This window comes from Alosa alosa, chromosome 12, assembly GCF_017589495.1.
Source record: "Alosa alosa isolate M-15738 ecotype Scorff River chromosome 12, AALO_Geno_1.1, whole genome shotgun sequence".
Taxonomy (NCBI): Eukaryota; Metazoa; Chordata; class Actinopteri; order Clupeiformes; family Clupeidae; genus Alosa; species Alosa alosa.
Genome location: NC_063200.1, coordinates 11926282 through 11948731, shown reverse-complemented (window position 1 = coordinate 11948731; position 22450 = coordinate 11926282). Strand labels below are relative to the sequence as shown.

At 40.8% G+C, this 22450-nt stretch overlaps 1 protein-coding gene across 1 annotated transcript; it reads left to right on the top strand.

Moving 5' to 3' along the window:
* The first annotated feature begins 423 nt into the window (after nucleotides 1-423).
* On the top strand, nucleotides 424-14684 carry swi5 (SWI5 homologous recombination repair protein). Its single transcript, XM_048259068.1, has 5 exons — nucleotides 424-842; nucleotides 1617-1665; nucleotides 1816-1919; nucleotides 3775-3869; nucleotides 13870-14684. The coding sequence occupies exons 1-5, from the start codon at nucleotides 754-756 to the stop codon at nucleotides 13932-13934; spliced, it is 402 nt and encodes a 133-aa protein (XP_048115025.1). The 5' UTR covers nucleotides 424-753; the 3' UTR covers nucleotides 13935-14684.
* The last annotated feature ends 7766 nt before the right edge of the window (nucleotides 14685-22450 follow it).

Genomic DNA, 22450 nt, shown 5'->3' with positions numbered 1-22450 from the left:
GTTCACATTAACTTCCGCTTTATCTTTTAGAATAAACCAATCAAGTTCTACTTCCTATGTAAATGCACCAATTAAAAGTCGAGTGTTGTCACTCCCCGATGTGAGTCACGCATGCTCAGATTGATAGGTTTTACGGCGCCAAGGGATCCGACTGAAATCCATAAAATAATTAACTTTTCTGTTTCAAAAACGTTTTAGCTATCTAAGATTGTTTGATTGCGAACGTTAGCAAACGCCATTCAAGTGACAGCCTTTGTTGTGCTTGATTGCTTACTTACTTGCCAGCAGTGAACAAACTTCGTTATAGGTCAATTTTTATTGATATTACAGAAGTCTCTCGCTAGCAGGCTACTTCAGCTTCTAATCTAGAACTGACATTAGAGATCATGCCGTGAAAATGTGATGCCTTACGCTAAATAATACATTACTGCTGTGTAGGCTAATGTCATTATTCTGTGGCTAACAGCACTGGTAGCATAGACAGTAAAAGAAACTAGTCGCAAAGTAGCAAAGTGACGCATGCGCGACTCACATCGGGGAGTGACAGTGTTCTGAATAGGCGGGAGTTTGTAGTCGTGTGTGCGTGTGTACAACCAGAGCCCGTCTACTTATTAGACATTCTCTGGTACAACTCTAGTAGCCTGACTACAACTGTATTATTTTGAAGCCACTAGCGGTAGACTAGGAAAATAGTTATTCAAACAGTCAACGTAAACTCACTATTCTGTTACGAAATGTGGTAACATCTGTTCAATGGAGTCAGAGAGCCGACAAGAACTGACAGCGAAATGTAATGTTACGCCAAGACGAGGGGGATTAACGTCTCGAAACACTCTGAGAAGGTACCTTACGGCTAGTTCATTGACAATACAGGCCTAAAGCTAACACATTACCTCAGATCTGTCTGCTACTGTAGTGATTCTATACACGACATCAAGGGCCATGCCAAAACCAAATTGTCCTCTGTTGTCAAGTTTTAGTTCGTCAACGTTACTTCTGTAATGTAAAAAATACGTTGCCTTTAATTGGTAATGTGATTGATTTGAAAGAATTAAACACAGGCATGCAATGTTGTCATTTCTGTAAGATTTACCTTACAGCGTTTCAATGTAACCTGACTCAGGTGAATGCATGTATGAATGAAGTTAGTGAAATTTCTTTAAGCAGTCTAGCTCCTGAATGCCCTCTCACCCGGCATTGACGTTTGCTGTTTTGTAACGTTTGACCTTTAGGCTACTGTTGATTTCCTAAAACAGACATGTGACACAACCTTCATCAGATGATCACTGTAGGATAGGTTGGACTTGCAAAATCATCTGTAGCCTAGAGCAGTGTTTCTTAAACTTTTTCAGACCAAGGACTACTTACAGTACACCTATTTCAACAGTATATTACACAATAGGCCTACGATTTAAACTGGCGTAGCTTACATAGGCAGTGTTGGTTCAATATTGCAAACAACTCATCTATATTATATTTTACCACGTCTGCTCGCGGACCACTTAGGATAGCTTGCGGATCACTATGAGAAACACTGGCCTAGAGGAATAACTTGATGTGTTTGAAATCCCCCCCCCATGAGTAAACCTGACCCTGGATTTCTGTGTTTCTTTCAGGACACCATGTTCTGGAGGAAGAAGAGTCAATTCAAGTTTTAAATCTCCTGTAAGACAATCTATTTCCCCCCTTCACTAAATCATCATAATGGCTACTTATGCTCATCCTCTCACAAAATTGCTGAAGCGTTTTGAAACGTCCTTGTATTACTTTGTATAATGATCTCTGTGCCCCCCACACACACACACACTCACTCAGGTGCAGGGTGCGTCTGCCTCCCAGGCCTCGCCAGAGAGAGAGATAGAGGAGCTGAAGAGGAAGAAAGATGAGCTGGACTCCCAGATCGCCCTCCTGCAGAATGAGTGAGGAACACACACGTGTGTGTGTGTGTGTGTGTGTGTGTGTGTGTGTGTGTGTGTGTGTGTGTGTGTGTGTGCGCGCTTCTGTAGGTTGCAAAATCAGATTTACTATGGAGAAAAAAAATCAAATCTTTCTTTCACATTGGCTCACTATGTAGTCTGTGTTTGGTGTCAGCACAGGCTACTTGGCCACAGAGATTGTTCCTGCTGTAGCGAGTGAGAAAAGTACTTATGTGTAGCATGATATCTCTGCGGCCAAGTAGCAGTGCTTCGCCTGTGCTTCGTCCCAATATAGTCCCAAGTCAGTACCTGCCTAGGAAATCACCTTGTCTTAATCTGCATTGCCATTTGTACTCGTTGTGAAGACGGGGGCCACAAGAAGTAATTGGGGATTATTTTGTTGCTCACTTTTATTCACAACGTACTATCTGGCTACAAAGGATTCCATTCACTATGCTAAGCTAACCTAGCGGGGGCGCTACCAGACTACGATAATGCATGCACGGACACAAAAAAAGTTTTTGCTCACTTATCTAACTCTAGGGGAGACGGTGAATAACCCAATTTTATAAAACGGTGGCGTGTTCCTTTAAGTTAAAGTTAAGTGGTATTTAGCAAACACTTTTTTGCAAAGCAGCACTGACATTTTTTGACCAGAGAACAGGTTCCAGTTTTAATTATTAGTTTGTGAACGGGGATGGAACCGTTCAGTGGAAAAATTTCTCTGTCAGTGGAAAAATAATAAATGGGGTTCCGGAATAAAACCCAGTCTGACCGACTGTCAGGCTGTGACGTTACTGCTGTTCCACCGCCCCCACTGCGTGTGTTCCGCCCCTGCTGAAGCAGACATTTAAAGTTTCAATGTGACCCCAGGTCATTCCTCTGGGTTCATTTTCTTCATAATTAATGACAGACTTACAATATCAGTAGATAAACGCTCTGTTTTTGTTTTTTGCACAAATATGTATATCTGTCCTTGACTTCATCATATACCACACTACTGTATATCAACCTACTTATTAAAATGAATTGGCTGCCTCGGTGTGCCCAAGGGGGAGTTCTAAGTGTCTTTTTAGTGTCAAACCTAGGTAAGTAAACTGAGAATAAGTGGCAAACCTAAAAAAAGACCTTTGAAAAATAACTTTTTTTTTGTAAATAAAGAAAATGCAGCAATATGGCTCTTCTATAAGAAGGTTTATTATTTACTCTGAGTTAACTTACTTTCAATTGTCGCTAAAACGCTGTTCACACCAAAAACGATAACTATTTAACTATAAAGATAACTGTAACTTTAACTAAATTAGTGTCCACTCTGACCAACGATAAGGAAAGTCTCCACGTGTTCATGAGTGTGATGGATTCTGATTGGCTGTCAGCTTTTTATCGTTCTCAAAATCGCTCTGAAAGTTTATTTCTGGACGTTGTCATTCATTAAGCTAGAATGATACTTTTTTGCTGTTACCGTTATTGTTAACTTTCCTGGTGTGAACGACCCTTAACCCACATACTTGGAATGCCACTCATGCCATTCAGGCAAACATTAGCATGAAGTTCCTCTGGCTTTTAAGAGTAATACTACAGTAGTAGAGGATGACTCATCTAATGACTCACAAGAAGCTATTCTTTGGTCACATACATTTTATTCCCATTACCGAGTCACCACGCAGCTGTTGTAAATTACCTTTGGTTATTCCCAATGATATGAAGGCGTTTTTGTTGGACGGAAATAGATTGAGCTAGCACTGCCTTTTCTGCACTGTGTGAGAGTTCAATACCATGTAACCTGTCCTTGGTCATCCTTGGGGAGTGAAATTATAGCCCAGGTGTGTGTGTGTGTGTGTTTGCTTCTGTGACACAGAGGGATGGACATTCAGGAGCTGGATCAGCATATTGACCTGCTGCATGAGTACAACGATATCAAAGACATCGGACAGACGCTACTAGGACAACTGGGTAAGAAAACACAACAGATTAATTTGGTGTGTATGTGTAGGTGTGTTTATCCATGCATCACGATGTGTTTTTCCGTGTTTACAATGTATCCCTCAAAGAGAAAAGGTTGTGTATTGCTCCTGTAAACGTAGCACCTGTGGTTTTACACCTGTGCACCTGTGGTTTTACAATATATGGAACTACTGGATGCCTGAAAAAATTAAATAAAACATTTATGTTTCTGGACAGCTGAATGAAGCCTATCAGAGCTATATTCAAGAGCTACATTTAGGCCTATATGGTTCTATCATGGTCCACATACACAAAATTAGTAAACTGGATCAAAAGCAGTTTGTTTTGTAGGGGAGTTGACTACACTTTGGACACCACCCTGTAGGTTACCTCATTGCAAGTTCTAGAAGACTTGACAAACAATGGGAAAAGATAAAGATTCAATGTCACCACTCACACAATGAAGTTCAGGCTGTAGATAAGATAAATTTGTCTACTTCCCCATTTCGCAGTGGAACTCCCATCAGGAGTGCGTCGTGCTGTAGAGAAATTGTTCCAGGTAACGCACAGCACGCCTAACCAGAGACTTTCTATTGAGGAGACACAGCACTCTAAAAATGCATGGGGTTAGTTTGTAACGCCAATACAGTGGGCATTGCTTTCAAATGACCACTTCAGTCGCGCATTACGAGGCGTGAAGCTGCGTAAAGCTTTAGTACCACTTTCAGCCACTGTGCGTTGCTTTGCCACTGTACATCGCTCTGCCTGCCGCCCCTACTGAAAAAGTAGGAGACTTGCCGAGAGTAATCCCAGACTACGAATTCAATAACAAAATAAATCATGCATAATTAAACATTACCTCGATTTAGGCTACTTGGGTATGTCTTAAGGCTTGACTACACGGTGGTAACGAAAATCGAAATCGAAATTTGCTGTCTACATTATTGTCAGTGTTTGGGGTAACCCAGCTACGCAAATCAAAACAGTGGTGTGATAATTAAGCCAGTAGAGAAATAACTGTTCAGAATTAATCTGTTGCCTTGGGTAGGCTTCTGCAGAAAACAATGTTGTTGCCGATTTAATACTATCTGGCGACGCTTTTAACAGGCTACTCTAATAGAGGCTTAGACAACTATGACCCACGCTTTGGTTTCATAAATTAATTTGCCCTACTTCTTGACTGCAATGTAGTCAATTGACTGCTTGACATGTCATTTTTATTTTTCTGTACAATAAACAAATACATCTGCTTTATGCCGCAGAATTACATTCATATTTATTGACTTCTGCAGACGACAAAAAAACACTGCCAGGCCATCCTTAAAAATATTTTCGTTTGCCGTAACCGACCAACCCTGTCAATTTAGAACCGACCCAAATATTTATTTTTCCCCCCTTTTAGTCCGACCGACTTGCCGGGTTGTAAACTTATGCTAAGACCGACCGATTTTTTTTTTTTTTCTAAACAACCAATACAAATAAAAAAATACTATTTATTTTAGTAGGCCTAAGTATTGTGAATAAAAATTGCCTACATACAAACGTAGGCTCTCTTAAATAAAACCCTGTGGCGTCATCTCTACACCATTGGTTTACGCATGTCACACTGGCCTATACGCTTCGTTTCATTCACACAAACATCTCGACTCAACGCTTATTACTTGGCACAAAGCTCTGGAAGAACTGTGCCCAGAGTACACAACTGTTTCACCAGCACATTTAAAGGCACACTATGCAGGTTTTTTAGCTTAATATGCTAGTTTTTTAGCTTAATTTACCTTAATTTAACAGCTTCAGAGTCATTGGAATGGTTATGACTTTTTTCCGGGTGAATAGTGGCCGTCTCGCTTCCCCCTAGCGCCTGTGAGCGGAAAAACCACCCTTGCAACTGTGGGCCGGCGGGCCGACGGCCTCACTGTCAGGAAGTATAACGAGTGTAAAGAATTGCTTTACTGCATTCAAATACACATACACGCCAGGCACCGGCTAGAAAAAGGTAGCGATGGAGTTTCTCAGACATTCGTCATGACAGAGCCAGTGAAAAAGAAGCAAAAACCGAGAAAACAGGAAGGAAATTGCCAATACTGCATAGTTTACCTTTAAATTACTTGACTAAAACCATGCATAACTGGAGGTACACCTGTTATGTCTGTATGTCCTCATTTTGCGAATGCGAGGACGATATGAGTCTGTTGCATAGATGTCCGAGTCACGCATAATGTTTGAAAACCACTGGCTCGTAATCCCAATAATTTAACACACGACAGTTGGATACTTCATCATGTTCCCATCCCATGCTTACATTTTGGTGAGTAGCATAGAGATCGTTAAAACAATAAAGTATGGCTCTCCATTTGGGACATCGAAAACTTATATTTTTAATAGGGTAGACTACCGTCGGAGATGCTGACTTCCAAAGACCTCGGGATAACACGTTATCTCCACTATCATAAGTCAATGCCTCCTTGATCAAAGTGGGGAATGAAAGAAAAAGTTTGAGAACCACTGGCTTAACAAGTTACCTGCAGTCCAGAACACACAGAATATTGCAACAGAAAGTTGTCTTTATAATCAACTACTATTTGTTCCAACAGCATAGGAACAAACAGGAACAGACACAAAGTCTTTATAAAAGTGAAAAATAAAAATATATTCCATAAGAAGTAAAATAAAATACTGTTACTTTAGTAACTGTATCCCAAGCTTCAGCTCCCCACGCCTGTGACAGGCAGATGTGACACCGCTAAATTCTCAGCTTGTTTATAGCCTACCCCACACTGAACGCGTAAGACCGCTAGGCCCATCACTGTGGGGTGCGGTAGCCTAGCCTACTCTCTGGGATTTAAGTCAAGCAATATAACCATACAAATGTTTCAAAATGAGTCATTTCGGCTTTGTCTGAACTGGCCATTGTAGGCTACGTAAAAAATAAACAACTAGCCATAGTCCCTATCCAATGATATCGGCAAATGTTTGTTTTCCAAAGTAAGAATTTCACTTCACCATGCACCTTCGACAATGAATAGCTCATTACACTTATGTTACTGTTGAACTTAGGCCTAACTGGTATCATTACAAACATTATTCGGTGTCCTAAACACTGACATTTTATGGCATTGTGTCATGTAAGGTCGTTGCAAAATCTAGAGAAATGTGTGAGGTGGTCAGCGGGTGACAATTGAGACACACATTGGATTGTGTTATTACTTGCATTCCACACTATCCACAGCTGTGGTATCGGGGACAGGAGGATTACTGTTAGCGCAGGCTTTATATAAAATTCTTCAACAGAAGGCCTGCCTCGAATGCAGGCCTGTGGTTTGCGCAGCCTTATTTAAGTAGGTTAAATAACAGACCGGCCACAATGTGCGGTATGATGATTTTTTACGAGCAAGATGTTTTTGGTGCTCTGCATGTTCTTAAATAACAATGATCATCAGTAGCCTAATATTCGACCATTATTTTGTGTAAATGGGCTACGCATTGGGTTAGACACCAGGGGCCATATTCACAAAGCCTTTTATCTTACCACTAGGAGTAGGCTACTCCTAAATAGCAATAAAAGATTTTAGCTATAGGAGTTTTATTAAGTTATTCACAAAGCCTTTTAGACCTAGGCTACTCTTAGTAAGGGAAAATGACAACTCCTGAACAGATTCTGCAGCTGAGCGAAGAGTGAGTGAGTCTTCGTTGCTATGGATGACGTTATTACTCATACACGAGCTTGACTGAAGTGACCACCTTGATTGGCTGATGATTGTAACGCGGGAATGATTCCAAACACCTCCCTTATGATGAGTGGCAGGTGACAGGTCTGAGAATGCGTGCGCTACACAAGGACAGAAGATGATGAATAACTGAATAAAAAGGCCAAGCCTAAATGAATCAAGAGTAAGGCAAAACAAATAGCCTAGTAGCCCAATGAAACATACGGATTGATGTAGTATCTTTGTAACATTATTAAATTAATCTGTTACTATGCCTATGCCTACGTTTGCAAAAGAGAACATTTTAATTTGATTCACAATAATGTTACATTTAATTTACATGTTGACAATGAGTAGCCTAGTTTTGGTTGTTGTTGGTGGCGTTATTGCATGTTAGTTATGCCTACAATGCAAAATTGCTTCCTCACGATTGGAAGCTCCTGTAGCCGCATAGGATTTCAAAACAGGCGAAATGCCACTAAACCGGTTTGTGAATAGGTCTGTGAGTTAGGAGTCCTCTTGACTTCTTTTAAGCTGTCACAGCTGGTGGGAAGGTGTGATTTGATGGGGGCAGGGCCGGATTAACTGGGCACAAATGTCTGATGGCCCCCCCTGCCCCCCAGTCAACGTGAATCGGGTGGTCAGTTAATAGGCTATGCCGAAATAGTTTTCAACATTTTGAATTATTAGTGTCGGGTGAATTAGGAAATGTTCTCATAGTAGCCTTATGGCTGAAAGCTGCTTGGGATCCCCCCTGTCAAGCAATATTACCATACAAACGCGCGCACTCATTGTTTCAAAAGGATCAAATTCGGCTTTGTCAGAACTGAGCTGTGGACGACACGGCACGGCATGCCCAATTAAAAATAAATTAACGCAACGCAACACAGACCCCACTTCTCTCGCGTCAGTCACTGACATGAAATAAACACAGAACCCGAATTCTCTCACGGCAGTCACTGACCGTAGCCTAGAATAAATGCATGGGGGGAAAAAAACTTCCCCATGACAAAGACATCGTAAAACACTGAAAGTTAATATTTTGTCACTATAACATACATCTGTCCTTTGTCAAATGTGTTATGTTCCAAGTAGCCTAGTGCGTAATTCTGCTTCATAAAGTTGAACAAATACATTTGCTTATTTCACAGAAAAATATAAATAGCCAGTTAGGGTCTACAGTGCAGAGTTATGGTAGGCCAACTTGGAGTGAACATACAAACAGGGGAAATTCTTTCTCTAGTAGCTGAGTAGCCTCAGGTGCATCGTAGACATAAGGCCGAACATGCAAGCCAATGAATCGTGCTCTCACGACAATCACGCCGTTAAACTTAAATAGGTTAACATCACTCTAAGTTCGCCTTCAAGCAAGGAAAACGATGATTTGAAGACATCTGTTTCGTTGGAAGGGCAAGGGGTAGCAACAGGGCAACACAGAGACAGGCCCGATGCCAGGGCTGTTATGAGAGTATTAAAATATGGGATATTCTACGGGAAAACATTAAAACGGCAAGACAGCGGGAGGAAGTTAAAATAACGCGGAGAAACACGGAAAAAGTTGGCATGCATTGTTTGGGTCCCCGCACAGGGATTATTTGTCATATCATTAATCACATATGATTATTTGTGAAATTGTGCAAACAGGCGCAACACATTTGAAAAGGTCACTGGAAAGATTGATTTAAGAACGTTATCACAGTGTGTGGCTGTGGCGCAAAGCAGCGCGGGCGGAAGACAGCGACAATTGGCAGGGGAGGGTCATGTCATTTTTAACAATTCTGTCGGAGGGTCATTGAACAATTTCTAGCAGGCAAGGGAGGGTCATGCAACTTTTGACTGAAGCACTCAAAATTCCTCCGGTGGCCCCTTCAATAAATAACGAACAGTCCCTAGATTGCTGCTGGGCTATATGTCTTGGTTCATGTCTGTTACTGTAACAACTCATTGCCGCCAAACGCGTGAGCCTATCTCAAGGGTTGCATCCATTACAAACAAACATGCAATGTGAACGTCTGGGATTGGGAAGAACACTAAATGCTCTACTGAATAAGCACGAAGTCAAACCTTTAAATGAAAAACACTCTTTAATAATCAAAAAAATAAACCGCTAATGAAGTAAACTTGTGACCATCAAAAATCGTTTATCGCCTGTAACCCGCGGATAACAGGACGTAACAGGAAGGCATTTGGCTGAGCAACGGAGGTTAATATGCTCTATATTTTGTCCAAATGATGTCTGTCTATCATCGTTGCACTCGGAGAAAACCAGAATGTTTAATTTGTCCTGCGTTTCTTCTAGGGCTGCAAACGGGATTCACTCGCAGTTAACCAAATATTTCTTTATTAGGGCAGGGCAGGCATATTTCTGGCTATTAAATTATTTCTAAACCAGTCTGCTAAACTCTGTAGTAAAGTCTGTGTAGGGTTTTCCAGGCTCCATTTCTTTTTACGAGACACCCTGCTCACTTGAGCCATCTACCGGTTGTTTGGGTTGTTGCAGCGTCTCACTGGGAAAATACAAATTAAAGTCACGTGATACCGCATGATCCCACGCGCGGACCGCGAGTGAAGCTGGCCAAGTCGAAGCACTGCCCACTGTATGGCAGTTGTCTACACATATCCCGCCCCTTCTGCGGCAAAAAAGTCGACATGTGAAAACATTGTGCCAATCATGTGGTGTGTTATGAATACATAGTGCCAATAACGTGTTGTGATCTCGCCACTGAAGCAAGTTTGGTGTCATGAAGACTTGCGCACGCGCATTTCTGCCGAAATAGATGCCCTAAAAGTGCCCAAAAAGCGTCCCGCCGAGTGGAGGGACTTGCCTAAAAGGACTTTGGCCTAACCCAGTACAAGGAAAGTATTAGTACTCATGCTTAAATTTCAAATACTGGTATACACAGTAGAGGTGTTAAATTCCTAGTGCTATAGGTAGGGGGTTTCACATAGCGACCAATCAACAACCAAGCCTATACCATCAAAAAGAAAATCACTAACAAATCATTGTTAGAACAGCCTTCAAGAGCATTTCACTGGGGTTACCAAGCAGGCATCCTTCATCGGTTTCATTGAATTAGGCCCACGACACCTCCAGAAGGCTCAAAATGGGTTCTCTGCCAAGTGCCAACAAATACCGACAAATTCTTTGATCGTTTCGCTTCATTGCTGTGGCTATTTATCATCCTTGATGGGGGCACCCACAAAAACACTGTCCAATCAGGTATGGTCAATTCTGAGGTTGAGGTTCCATGTGGTTGTCAGACATTGCAGTGTATTTTGGAAGAGGTCATCACTGTTAAGGTCGGGACATGCTCCTGCATCTGTGTCCCGGGCATGCGGCACTTGACAAGAATTGCGTCATCAACGTGCATGTGGAGGGTTTCGTGTGCTTCCCAACGTCTTCGACATGCACACTGCAGTGTGTTATTAATGTTATAAGGTCAAACAATCTATTTGGTATTGTTTTTAGTATGAAAAGACTTACCTAGCGCTCTCTCAAAAGATCATTTTGATTTAATTTAAGAAATCTTTGACTTATTTTAAGGAGTCTTATCAAGACAAATGTACTTAACGCACTGGCAGACAAATTTGCTTAACACACTGGCAGAAAAATGTGCTTGTTTTTCAGATGAGATGTCTTAAAATAAAGTTTTCTTAAATTAAGTCAAATGATTTCACGAAAAAGTGCTAGGTAAGTCTCTTTATACTGAAAACAACACAAACTATTTTTTTTATCTTGATATAAGATGAATAATCTTGGTTAGATTTTTATTAGATAAGCAGTTTTTGCAGTGCATAAAAGTGACTTCACTGAGGAGCGTACCACCTGCTTTAGGTACACGCTATTAGCAATTAAACTCTTTGTCAGAATGAGTTAACCTGAGGTGCGTTCAAATTTGCAAACATAGGCAAACTTTTGCAAACGGTTCTCTGAACGTTCACCTCTGTTTAAAGAATTTGACCGCACTTCAGCTTTGTTGTGTTAAGCCTAGTCTGGCAACGGTCATGGCAAACGGGGAAAAGTCGTGGAATCATAAAATCACATTTTCCGGACCTGGAGAAATCCTGGAATTCAGTAGATTCATATCATGTCAGAATTCAATCGCTTCCTTCATAGATATAGAATGGAGCGGAAGAAAACGTATTACATTATTAAAATTGTATCTAATTTTGCCGTGTCATCAACTTGTAAAGTAAACTTTGTATTCATAGGCTGTGAAAAGTCATGGAAATTTCATTCAAAATTTTTGAAAAGTCATTCAAGGTCATTGAAAAGTCATGTAAAGGTTTTATAATGTTGTCAATAAAAATGTGTGGGAACCCGCTATAAGTAACGCTGCGATAGTGATGAGTCACTGAAAAGACCAAAAATCAAAGATTACCCAAATTCCGCTTTCAGACCATGAATTGGGTCAGAATCGGACCCACTCCAACCAGTTCTGTTCCACAACGAGGATGGGTAATGTTCAGAGTATGATGGTCATATCGCGTCATCCTGCGTGTGTGTTTGTGTGTGTGTGTGTGTGTGTTTCCTTATCTGACATAAAGGAGTCCTTTCACAAGGCTGCTGTGGGTCTGTTTGACTGTGGGGCTTCGTGCATCGTGACTACAGCTGTGTGTGTGAGGGGGGGGCAGGGGGTGGAGAGAGAGAGATAGGCAATGAAGACATGGAGATGTGCTGGTGGGCAACTGGGGTGATCTCTCAGACCATGTTATGCACAGGGATGGGCAAAAATACATCAAAATGTATTTTAAAATAAAATACCTAATACCCTCGTCTTAAATGTATCAAAATAAACTACAAAATACAGTAGCCATAATATATATCAAAATAAAATTGTATTTTTGCATTTTGAAAATACTCAAATTCAAAATACTTTTTTCAAGGGAGCATGGACTCACTTTTTTAATCCCAAACATTTAGCCTATTAAATCTATATAGTTTGGCAGTTAAGCACAGAAATTGATCACTTTGTGATAAAAGCATCAAATTTTTGACCCTTGGGGGCCATGGCAGCCATTTTAAAAAAATGGCCAACAAATATGGGGTTTGTAAGGTGAAAAGGGATTAAAAAGCAGGAACTTACAACTAATACAGGTTTTTACACGGATATGATGTCACTCCAAGCTCCAAGTCGCTTTACGAGACAACTGGAATGTGGCATAAGACAGCTGACAAAAAAACTAACATGCCAGATATCCAATCAGACTGGACTGGAGCTGGAATATTGATTATTACATCTTTTAATCATTTGTCGTGAGGCTGCTCAAACTAAACAAAACAAACCCGGACCCCGACTGATTCTGGGCTAAATTGGGGCACGTATTTTAAATACTGTACATGTATCAGAAATACTGCCCATCCCTGGTCATGCACACACACACACACACACACACACACACATATAGTTGCACACACACATTCATACATCAAGTGGTTGGTAGATGAGTAAGGGACACTTGAGATGTCTCAAACTGGGCGAAATGGCAAACACACACACACACACACACAAACAAATTATACGGCCTTGTATACGATGTATTCTAGTTAACAATAGTTTGTAGTAGCTAGTAAGCACTACCCTAGTTTAACTTAAAAAGAACTCTGATCAAATGCTACATGAGCGGGAAGGGTGGGGAGAGAAGGCAGTGCGTAGTTTCTCAAAAATAATGACCAGTTTGTACATCTGCTTTTTTCCATTGATAGATAGATAGATACTTTATTGATCCCTAGGGGAAATTCAAGAAATACTGTATTTTATAATTCCATGGTATTGTACAACTTTCACATAAAGTAAGCGATGGCTCAAGATAAGATCATTGTGCAAGTCAAATCAGTATTTTCCTGCCAGTTCTTTGTAATCAAGTTTCTTCACTTAACTGAGATCCATTTCACCTTTGCACTCCCTTTCTCTGTCTGATATTTGTCTGACAGAGAAAGATATAACTTTAACCATTTAGCATATAATTTTCCAGTTTGTGGAGGGGGAGGGGGGGCATTTTGAGTATTTGGGGGGACATGTCCCCCCTCATACCTATTTTATGATTACAGCCTTGCCTTGTGGAGTGGATGCACAGATATTCACACTAACACATTCAATTGACGTGTCAGTGTGGAGAACACGCATACTGACACTCAAGATGTCTCTCAGTGGACAACACACAGAGAAGATGTCTCAGAGTTGTCAACACACACACACACACTCACACACAGAGAAGATGTCTCAAAGTTGTAAACACACACACACACATTCCGTCACAGTGTGAAGACAACTGAGACTCTGTTGTTTGCTTGTGTGCAGCCACCCTGCGAGGAGTGACCACTCGGGACTTGTACAGCCTCTTCGACCTGGAGCTGGAGGACTGAGGGGGTGGTGGATACCGCGGAGACAGAGGACACTCCGAGCGATCGCCCACTCCATTCCTTTCACCCAGAGAAAAAAAAGGGGGGGGGGTGGCAGCATGGCCAAATAATCCTAGAATTCCTAAGTGGGAAGTGGGAATCCCTCTGGAACAGGAGAGGCGGGCCCTTTGCCCGGGTGGGCATGGCAACAGTTCAGTATTGTCACTCAAAGTTACCGTCAGGCTCTCATGTTGTGCATTAAGAAAAGTGGAAATCTATTTTTGTTTGTTTGTTTGTTTGGACAGTCAGTCAGTCAGAAAACTAGATCAGATGGGACAGTGGACTCGCAGGACATAATTCAGTTTGAGATTGGGGTGAGTGGGATGAGACTGAAGCTTCTGGACATCCTCTTCAAGATCAGTTTGAAATGGTCAACTTTCTTTGGAGTGAGAGTGAAGCTTCTGGACATCCTCTTGTGATCAGTTTGAAATGGTCAACTTTGACCCCCTGTTCCCATCCTGGCCTTCCTCACATTGTGCTTCAGTAGAGGAAGAGAGGAAGGAGTGTCGTTGCATTAGAGAATGTTTGAAGAGCGGCGTGGGTTTTGGTCAGGGAGGGAGTTTGCCCGTTACCACTGTGTACATATGGACTCATAATTGTGCCTGCCCCACTCAGAATTACTTGAGATTATCGTTGGGAGTTTTGACACAGAATAATTATAAAAATAATACTGTATATAGTTTTATGTTCTATCAATAAACAGTGTGTTTTGTAGTTTCTCTTTCTGTGTTTTGTAGATTACAGAGATACCATTGTATTAATGGCTGTTTGACCAGTGATATCACTGTATGTGTGTCTGAGAGTAGAAGATTGCAGCTCCATCTTATACATCTACTAGTATGTTTATTACAAGTGCATTATTTATGCTTGTTGAACCCTCTAAGAAGACATAGGATAATGTATGTTTGACTGAATATGGGATATATCAAATTAAGATAAATACTTAAAAGAGTATTAAGATTACTAATAGGGGTTTTGAAAAAGTACCCATATAATTCATCTCAATTATATATCAGGAGACCTCTACCTGCATATTTTAACTACGTTAACTACTTTGTATCACCTACAGCTACAGTACACACTACTACATTTACAATGTCAAAAATATTAAGCTTTATTATTATTATTATTATTATTATTATTATTATTATTATTATGTTGGCATCCTGAAGAACTGTACACATTATACTTCGAAGTATATTAATACACTGAAGTTCTTGGTTCAATGGATCAACATGGGACAAGCACGTATTAACCCTCATGTTATCCTTGGGGTCAATTTGACCCCAAGCAACGTTTAACATAAAATATATGGTTCACTTTTTTTTTTTTTTTTTTTTTCATGTTTCATGACTTTTCCTCAATTGAAGGGTACAACATAATTGGCATTAAATTTGTACAATATTTTGTTTTCAATGTCCTGTACAAATATTTTGTACATTGATGTTCCTTGGGGTCAGTTTGACCCCAGCTGTATGAAACATAGGATACATTAATATTTGACACATTATGGATATTATTATTATGATCATCTACTTCCTGAAATTTTGGTCAACGATACCCGGGACAACGAAACACCAGGGCACATGAAATTTGGTGGGTATGTAGCCCCACTAGACTTTTACGGAAAAATTTTGTTTGGTCCCCGGGGACCACTCCCCCCCAGCGCTGGGCTTCCCGAAACCCATATTTTCCTAAATAGCTACCTGAACCGTGGCACCGAGGATGAAGAAATTTTTATGGTATGTTGGTCTCAAGGGCCCACATCAACCTACTCCATAATCACTCATTTGTGATTTGCACCCCTTAAAAAAATGAAAATGCAATATCATTCTGCTTTAATCGCCCCTCTAAAAAAAAAATAAGTTATGTGTACATTTAGTGACTGTACACTCATTGGCCTGTAGATGGTGGTACACACGCACACACACACACAGGCACGCACATACTATCGGTATCGGCAATTAGAACGGCCTATACATAATTACAAATTCAGTAGGATTAAAGGAAAACCAAATATTCATCATCATAGGGAGGGAAAGTGAAAACCAGCGCCCCAAGTGGTTGCGTTCCTATCGAAGAGCAGCTCCAATGTTAAGTCCCATAGACCTATTTTTTTTTTAAATATTGTGAAGCCAAATCAGCGATGTTATCCACCAAAAATATTTTTCAGTGTCTATACAGTAATAATCTTCTAACTGAAAATGTCAGACACTATTTTGCCTTTTTTTTAAAATCGAAATTGCTCCTTTTGTTTCATAAACGAACTACAAAAGAAGTCACGTGACTTTACCCTTCAACGTTACTCACAGTAGCATGGTTTGTTTATTAGCCTGGTTAGCAATTGACACTTAACACTTACTGTCAGCTTTTCATGTGAGAAGCACAACACCAGTTATCCAGACATAAAGGTTATCACCACGCGGTTTACATCACGTTCCGTTATTACAAAAATATGTTAAGCCAGTTGATCAGTTAAAGCAGAGAGGGTTAAAGCGGAGCGAGAGGCGCAAACGTTCGACAATTTCCGCGTTCGATTATTGCAAGGGGGAGGGGGGGAAATCCCCCTTTATGCAGACCAGAGTAAACCCTCGCTGCACTAATGTCAATGGAGACTTGTGGAATTTTACCAATAAATTGGTCATTATGTCTTTCTGGATTTGTTGAGGGTTTTTTGGAAAATTTTGTCATAATCTGTAAGTGTTTGGGATCATTTCAAGCCTAAAAGTGTAATTTTTTAGCGTTCGGATTTGTAATAAAATAACTTAATATCAGACCATGCTGCTGCCAGTTTACTGTCCGGTTGTTAGCATGCTAGCTAGCCTCTTAGCTAAGGTAACATTTTAAACGGAGAAGTGTAATTTCTTTGAAATGACAACTAGCTGAATAACATTACTGACATTAGTTAAAGTGAATAGTTTATACTCAAGTGAATTTGCAACAGTATATTAAGTTTAAGCGAAGTCCTTCAACTACTAGTCACTTGTTAGCGCATAGCTGTATTGCCATAGCTACTCCCATCCACTTGTATAGCATTTTAAGCTAGCGTTAGCTAGCTAGCTAGCTCAGTTCACCTGACTAATTAAATTATTCATATCATGTCCTAAAGAATGATTCACTGGTATCATACATGATTATAGACAATAATACTGTGAACACAATTATGTTTATCTGTTCTTATTGCTTATTAAGAGAGAAAAAATAATTTAGTGACCTAAGGTAACACTCCCAATTATGCAGACCGGAACTGTCCCGTTTTGCTCCCATAGTAACGAATTACGTTGCTCTATCTTGCTAGTAATCAAGGATCTTTGGTTAAAGATTAAGCGCCCAAACCTGTGACGTCACATGCAACTGTAGTCCATTATCACCATGTTACCACAAAAACTCAAAACAATCCAACTAATCCTAAAAATAAGGTATGACCACTTGAGGCAATAGAGGTGACCCCAATGCCTAACATATGGAAGGTATTAAATTAAGATCCCAATGTGCACCGAGATATATTTTTTCTAAAAAAAAATCCCATCCACTCCGCTAAACTCTAGGAACGCAACCACTAGATGGCGATGAGATGGCAGCATTTCCTGTATTGGCGTTACGTAGTCGTTTGTCCACCAGATGGCACATCGTTGCAGTGAGACGTAATTTTGTTGGAAGTTAATGAAAGTGGGTTGGAAAGATAAGGACAACACTGTATAGAGAGAACGTCTAATAAGGGTAGGATGATTTCCACATTAAATGTAATTCCCATTTCTTCTTGAAGCCGAAATAAATCTGAGAATGTTTATCAGCATTTGACTGCAGGTAGGCTACGTTAATCTTGTAAGTTATAACCTAGGAGGTAGGTAAAATAATGTTACCGTTAGCCGTTTCCGTTAGGTTGAGTGATTGAGTGATGGAGGCCAATTTTTGGAGGTTGAGTGATGGAGGCCCATTTTATTATGTATTAGAAAACCATAAATGCGGTTATAGGCTACCAAGCAAATTGATAACAGCACTAATTCTATCTTTCGACTGTCATTCCATTCTCTTATGACCATAACCTAGGCTACTAGCAGGAGCTAAGTGAGTTAGCCACAACACGTTCGCTAACGTGATGGTTTTCTAATGGAAAATATTCACCTTATTCCGCGCGCAAACATGGGGGGCGCTTTGCCCAGTCTCTGAACTTCCGATTGAGCAGTACATCCATTGCGATACATTGAGATAGCAGAGCTCTATCGAGATGACTGGCATCATATGTTATGGGTCATCATGAAGTTAGGAATGTTTATTTAGGATTTTGGTGACTTAAGACATTTCTGTTATACACCTTTCCTATCTGAAGTTAGGAAAACACTGACTTTGGAGCGGCTGTTCTGTAATGGCTTTCTAAACTAGTTACCAAACAGTTCCTCCATATGATACAGCGGCAACTGCCGCATATGTCTACCCACTCCGTAGGGGTGAATAGCCTATAGCGAAGTACAATATTGCAATCTGACCTCCTGATGGCATTTGTCGTTTTCCTCCCAAGTTAGCCTCTCTATCCTCTGCCGTGTTATCCATGGTGTTATCCCAATGAAGCTAAATAGACGTAGCTAGCCGACCGGAAGTTTAAAGACAACGTGGAATTTAAAAAAATGACTACCTGAAAGATAACCTGTCTATGATGCATCCTACACCGGGCTGGGACATTTCTGCTCAAAGTCTCATAAAGTATCTGAGTCAACGTTCATTCCCAAACACCCACTAGGCTACTTCAATCCTCTATTTTCAAAGGTGATTCAAGTAAGGAAGAGCATGGCTCAAAGTAAAGTAACTAGGACTGAAACATAAATTCGTCAAAGTGAATAAGATCGTGTCAATTCGCCGCAATGTAGATTTATTAACGCACCCGTGATGATATACATCTCCATTTAAACCAAATGTTTTAGAGCGCACGTTGAGAGATGTATCCAGGGCAGAGCCGGACAGTAACGAAGTACATTTACTTGAGTAGGCCCTACAGTACTTGAATACAATTTTGAGGGATCTGTACTTTACTCGAGTATCATTTTTGGGAAGTACTCATGACTTTACTGTACATTTGAGAGGCAAATATTGTAGGCCTACTCTTTACTCGACTACATTTCTATGCACAACCGCCGTTCCTACTTCTAAAAAAAAGGAAAAAAGAAAAATCGGAAACCCTCAATTTGTTATTTCCCTCTCAAACGTGATTGGATTGTGCAGGCGCCACTGATTGGGACAGCCTAGCAATCACCTTCAGCTTTCCGCCAAAATCAACTCCATGGTCAGATTTAGATAAGAAACGAAACCATGGATGAAACAATGGATGAAGACGCAGCAGGTCCATCCCGGGAATGTGCCAACCTGTGGCCTCACCTCACCAGACTATTTCAATTTTCTGAACAAGTTAATGATAGTTTTCGCTTCAAGTGTTTCAATTACAAAATAGTATTTTGTATTTGAAATACGTATTTTAAATTCATGTATTAGAAATACTGCCCATCTCTGGCAACATGGTAAAAAGATGAAAATGACTTGATTTTACTTCCCATTCATTTTACATTCTCCAAGGTATTAACATTAACATTTTTCATAACTCCATGTAAGACGTTTCTGTACATAAATGTAAGCACTGTGGCAGTAGCAATGCAATATTTAGAAAATGTAGGCTACTTGTACTCTTGATACTCAAGTACTTCAGTACTTTTACTTAAGTAGATATCTGACTGTTGTACTTTTACTTGTACTTGAGTAAAATTTAGCAAAGCGTATATGTACTTTTACTCAAGTAATGAAGTGTACTCTGTCCGCCTCTGATACAGGGCAGGGCTGTACCTACACATATTTGTTGCACGTGCTACAAAAATCATTCTTTGCGATGGATGATTTAGTACCAACGTTACACCGGTCCGAGACAGTTTTGCCTATGGCTATAGCCTACCGTGAGACTGAGGAGCTTTTTGTTTGTTCAAAGTGCGTGTTTAGGGTGGGAGAGGGGATCTGATGTGCTTTGATTCCAGCTTGGTAGTAGTCTATGCGATTAAAAAGCATGTGTGTGTGAAGTAGCCTATCCAAACAATGATAACACTTTCTTCATCATGGCTGCTTTAGCCACAGACCTTCAGCTACTGTACAGTGGGTCCCATTTAGAAGTGTCCACTTCATGGCCCTTTTGGACATGTCAGTTATTTGCACCACTGGGTAAAACTGCATTTTGTTTTAGACTACTGGTATTTAATTTGTGCATTGACAATTAAGTTGAATATCATATGAACTAGATGACTATTATTATATATATATATATATATATATATATATATATACACACACACACACACACACACACACTATAACTCTTGCATATGTAGAAGAAGAAACATTCACAAAAAACCATGACATGACCTCTCTTCTTGATAGCTGTTGAAAACTGCATGGATCTGACAGGAGGGATTGTTTTGTTTAATAAATAAATAAATAAATAATACTGCTACCTTCTGCTTTTCCCAAATACAATGTAGCCTACAGGTGTACCTTTCATCAGTCCAGTTGCAATGGATGGACTGTGATGAACTGCCCTACTTGTGATTGTTTAGAGATTTTAAAGGTTTTATAACAATGCTACAATTTTTTTGGCAAGTGCTACAAATCTATTCACCTTTGCAGCGCCAGTAGGCTACTTTCTGTGTAGCCCTGCAAACACAAATGCCAAACAAGCATACACAAAAGTTTCAAGAGTGGGGGATGGAATAGAAGATGGAGACAAATTGATTAAGTTAATGTGATTTATTTTCGCGGAATGGATGTACAGGACTGAGCGGCGGTCATATTTTGTATCGCTATGCGGTACATCTAGTTTGAATAGTATGAGAACATATTGTTATTATCATTATTACATACACAAGTACATTTTACATATAAGTCATTTTGGCAGGACTGTATAAGTCAAAAGGGGAAGCAACAGCAAGCCTTTGGGCTGCTGACACTGGATGGGCAATATTGCCAGCCAGAGTTCCAAGGTTCATAAAGGGGTGTGGGGGGGCGAGATTGTTTTGTAGGGCTTTTGATAGTGGTTATTACACTCTTGTTAAGTACCTGTCACAAAAAAACTGGGTAACAATATTAATTATAATCATTTTCTGAGGGTTTATTTAGCTGGGGTCAAATTGACCCCAAGGATAAAGAGTGTCGGTAAGATTAGAAGATAACACAAGGGTTAAACAAACATCTTGCTGAGAAGAAGCCTTGTTGAGGGCTGTGAAGCCTGTGCGCACTGCGCAGCATTGGCTCCAGCACAGCTATAACGTAGCCTAGCCAAGACGCTTCTTAACAGGCCCTCGGATGTTGATGGCTTGACTGCGCGCAGATTCCCCACCCTACAATTTCTTACCGTTTTTATTTTTTTCCCCTCTCTCCCTCTGAACGCGCCCTGTAGTCCTGCAGCGCAGCCTTGTCACTACCGGGTGGAAACTGCCTCATACACAACGGCATGATTCGTCGACTGGACCGCATTTCCTTGACAGTACAATCTCTCTCTCAAGCAGGCTCCACCTCCCCGGGGTGAAACGACTGGCTACGAACGACGGGATTGGTCCAGAGCGCGTCAATCAATACTAACACATAGAGCCGGTGGACACGGCGGGGCGGGCTCACCTAAGAAAATTATAAGGTCATTTGAATTACCGTAGCCATAGAGCACTCTGAAACAATGAGGCGAGTAAAATGTTTATCGTGAAAACCATGGACAGATGAAATAACGGGGGCAAAGTCGACCGTGTGCGCCACGCGTATTCGGTACTATCAGCCAGGAAGAAGAGAACGCTTTCATTGAAGACCGGTGTGTGTGTCTATCAACGCAAGAAGACGCCTGAGCAGGGGAAGCGGTCGCTAAGCCGATCAAGGTGGAATTCTACGGAACGGGTTCCACTCCAGGCATATAATTACTCACATTACGTGATTGTGGAGACAGATGACCAGGTATGGCACAGCTTAAGGCTGGCAGATATTTGGGTTTTTGTGTCTCTTGAAACGGTCCGTTTCCGGCCTCTTGATTGTTATTTTAGACAAGCCATAGCGTGAGCAGGCTCAGGGTTTTTCAAGCTGTCCTTTAACAACCTTGCTAGCTCATGGTGCATTTTGTGGGGTTTGGATGGCACCCGTTCCGGTAGCATCTGACAGACCCTGTGGTGCCCTTAACGACCGGGCCTGTAATGACAGCGTAACTGACGCGCATTCAGACAATAAGGAGGGGTTGCTGGCTATCTACCACACCAGCATCGAGATAGCCGGAGCAGTTGCGCACAGTCATACGTATCTACAATCTCACTTTCTCATACTATAGCCAACTTAATATAAAAAATGGGAATCAGGTGGACGATTAATACAATCGTAGGTTTGACCATGTAAGCCGAACTCGATTGGCCTCTTTGTAGCGTCTCAGTCAGAGAAATGGCCCAGTCCCCCACATGGCATGTTCTGGTGGTGGGTTG

What these genes read in the sequence shown, in the direction of transcription:
- swi5 (XM_048259068.1), top strand. Translation starts at nt 754, where the DNA reads ATGGAGTCAGAGAGCCGACAAGAACTGACAGCGAAATGTAATGTTACG. An exon ending in ATCGCCCTCCTGCAGAATGA is followed by an intron (nt 1,920 to 3,774) that starts GTGAGGAACACA and finishes TCTGTGACACAG; the next exon opens with AGGGATGGACATTCAGGAGC. An exon ending in GACGCTACTAGGACAACTGG is followed by an intron (nt 3,870 to 13,869) that starts GTAAGAAAACAC and finishes GCTTGTGTGCAG; the next exon opens with CCACCCTGCGAGGAGTGACC.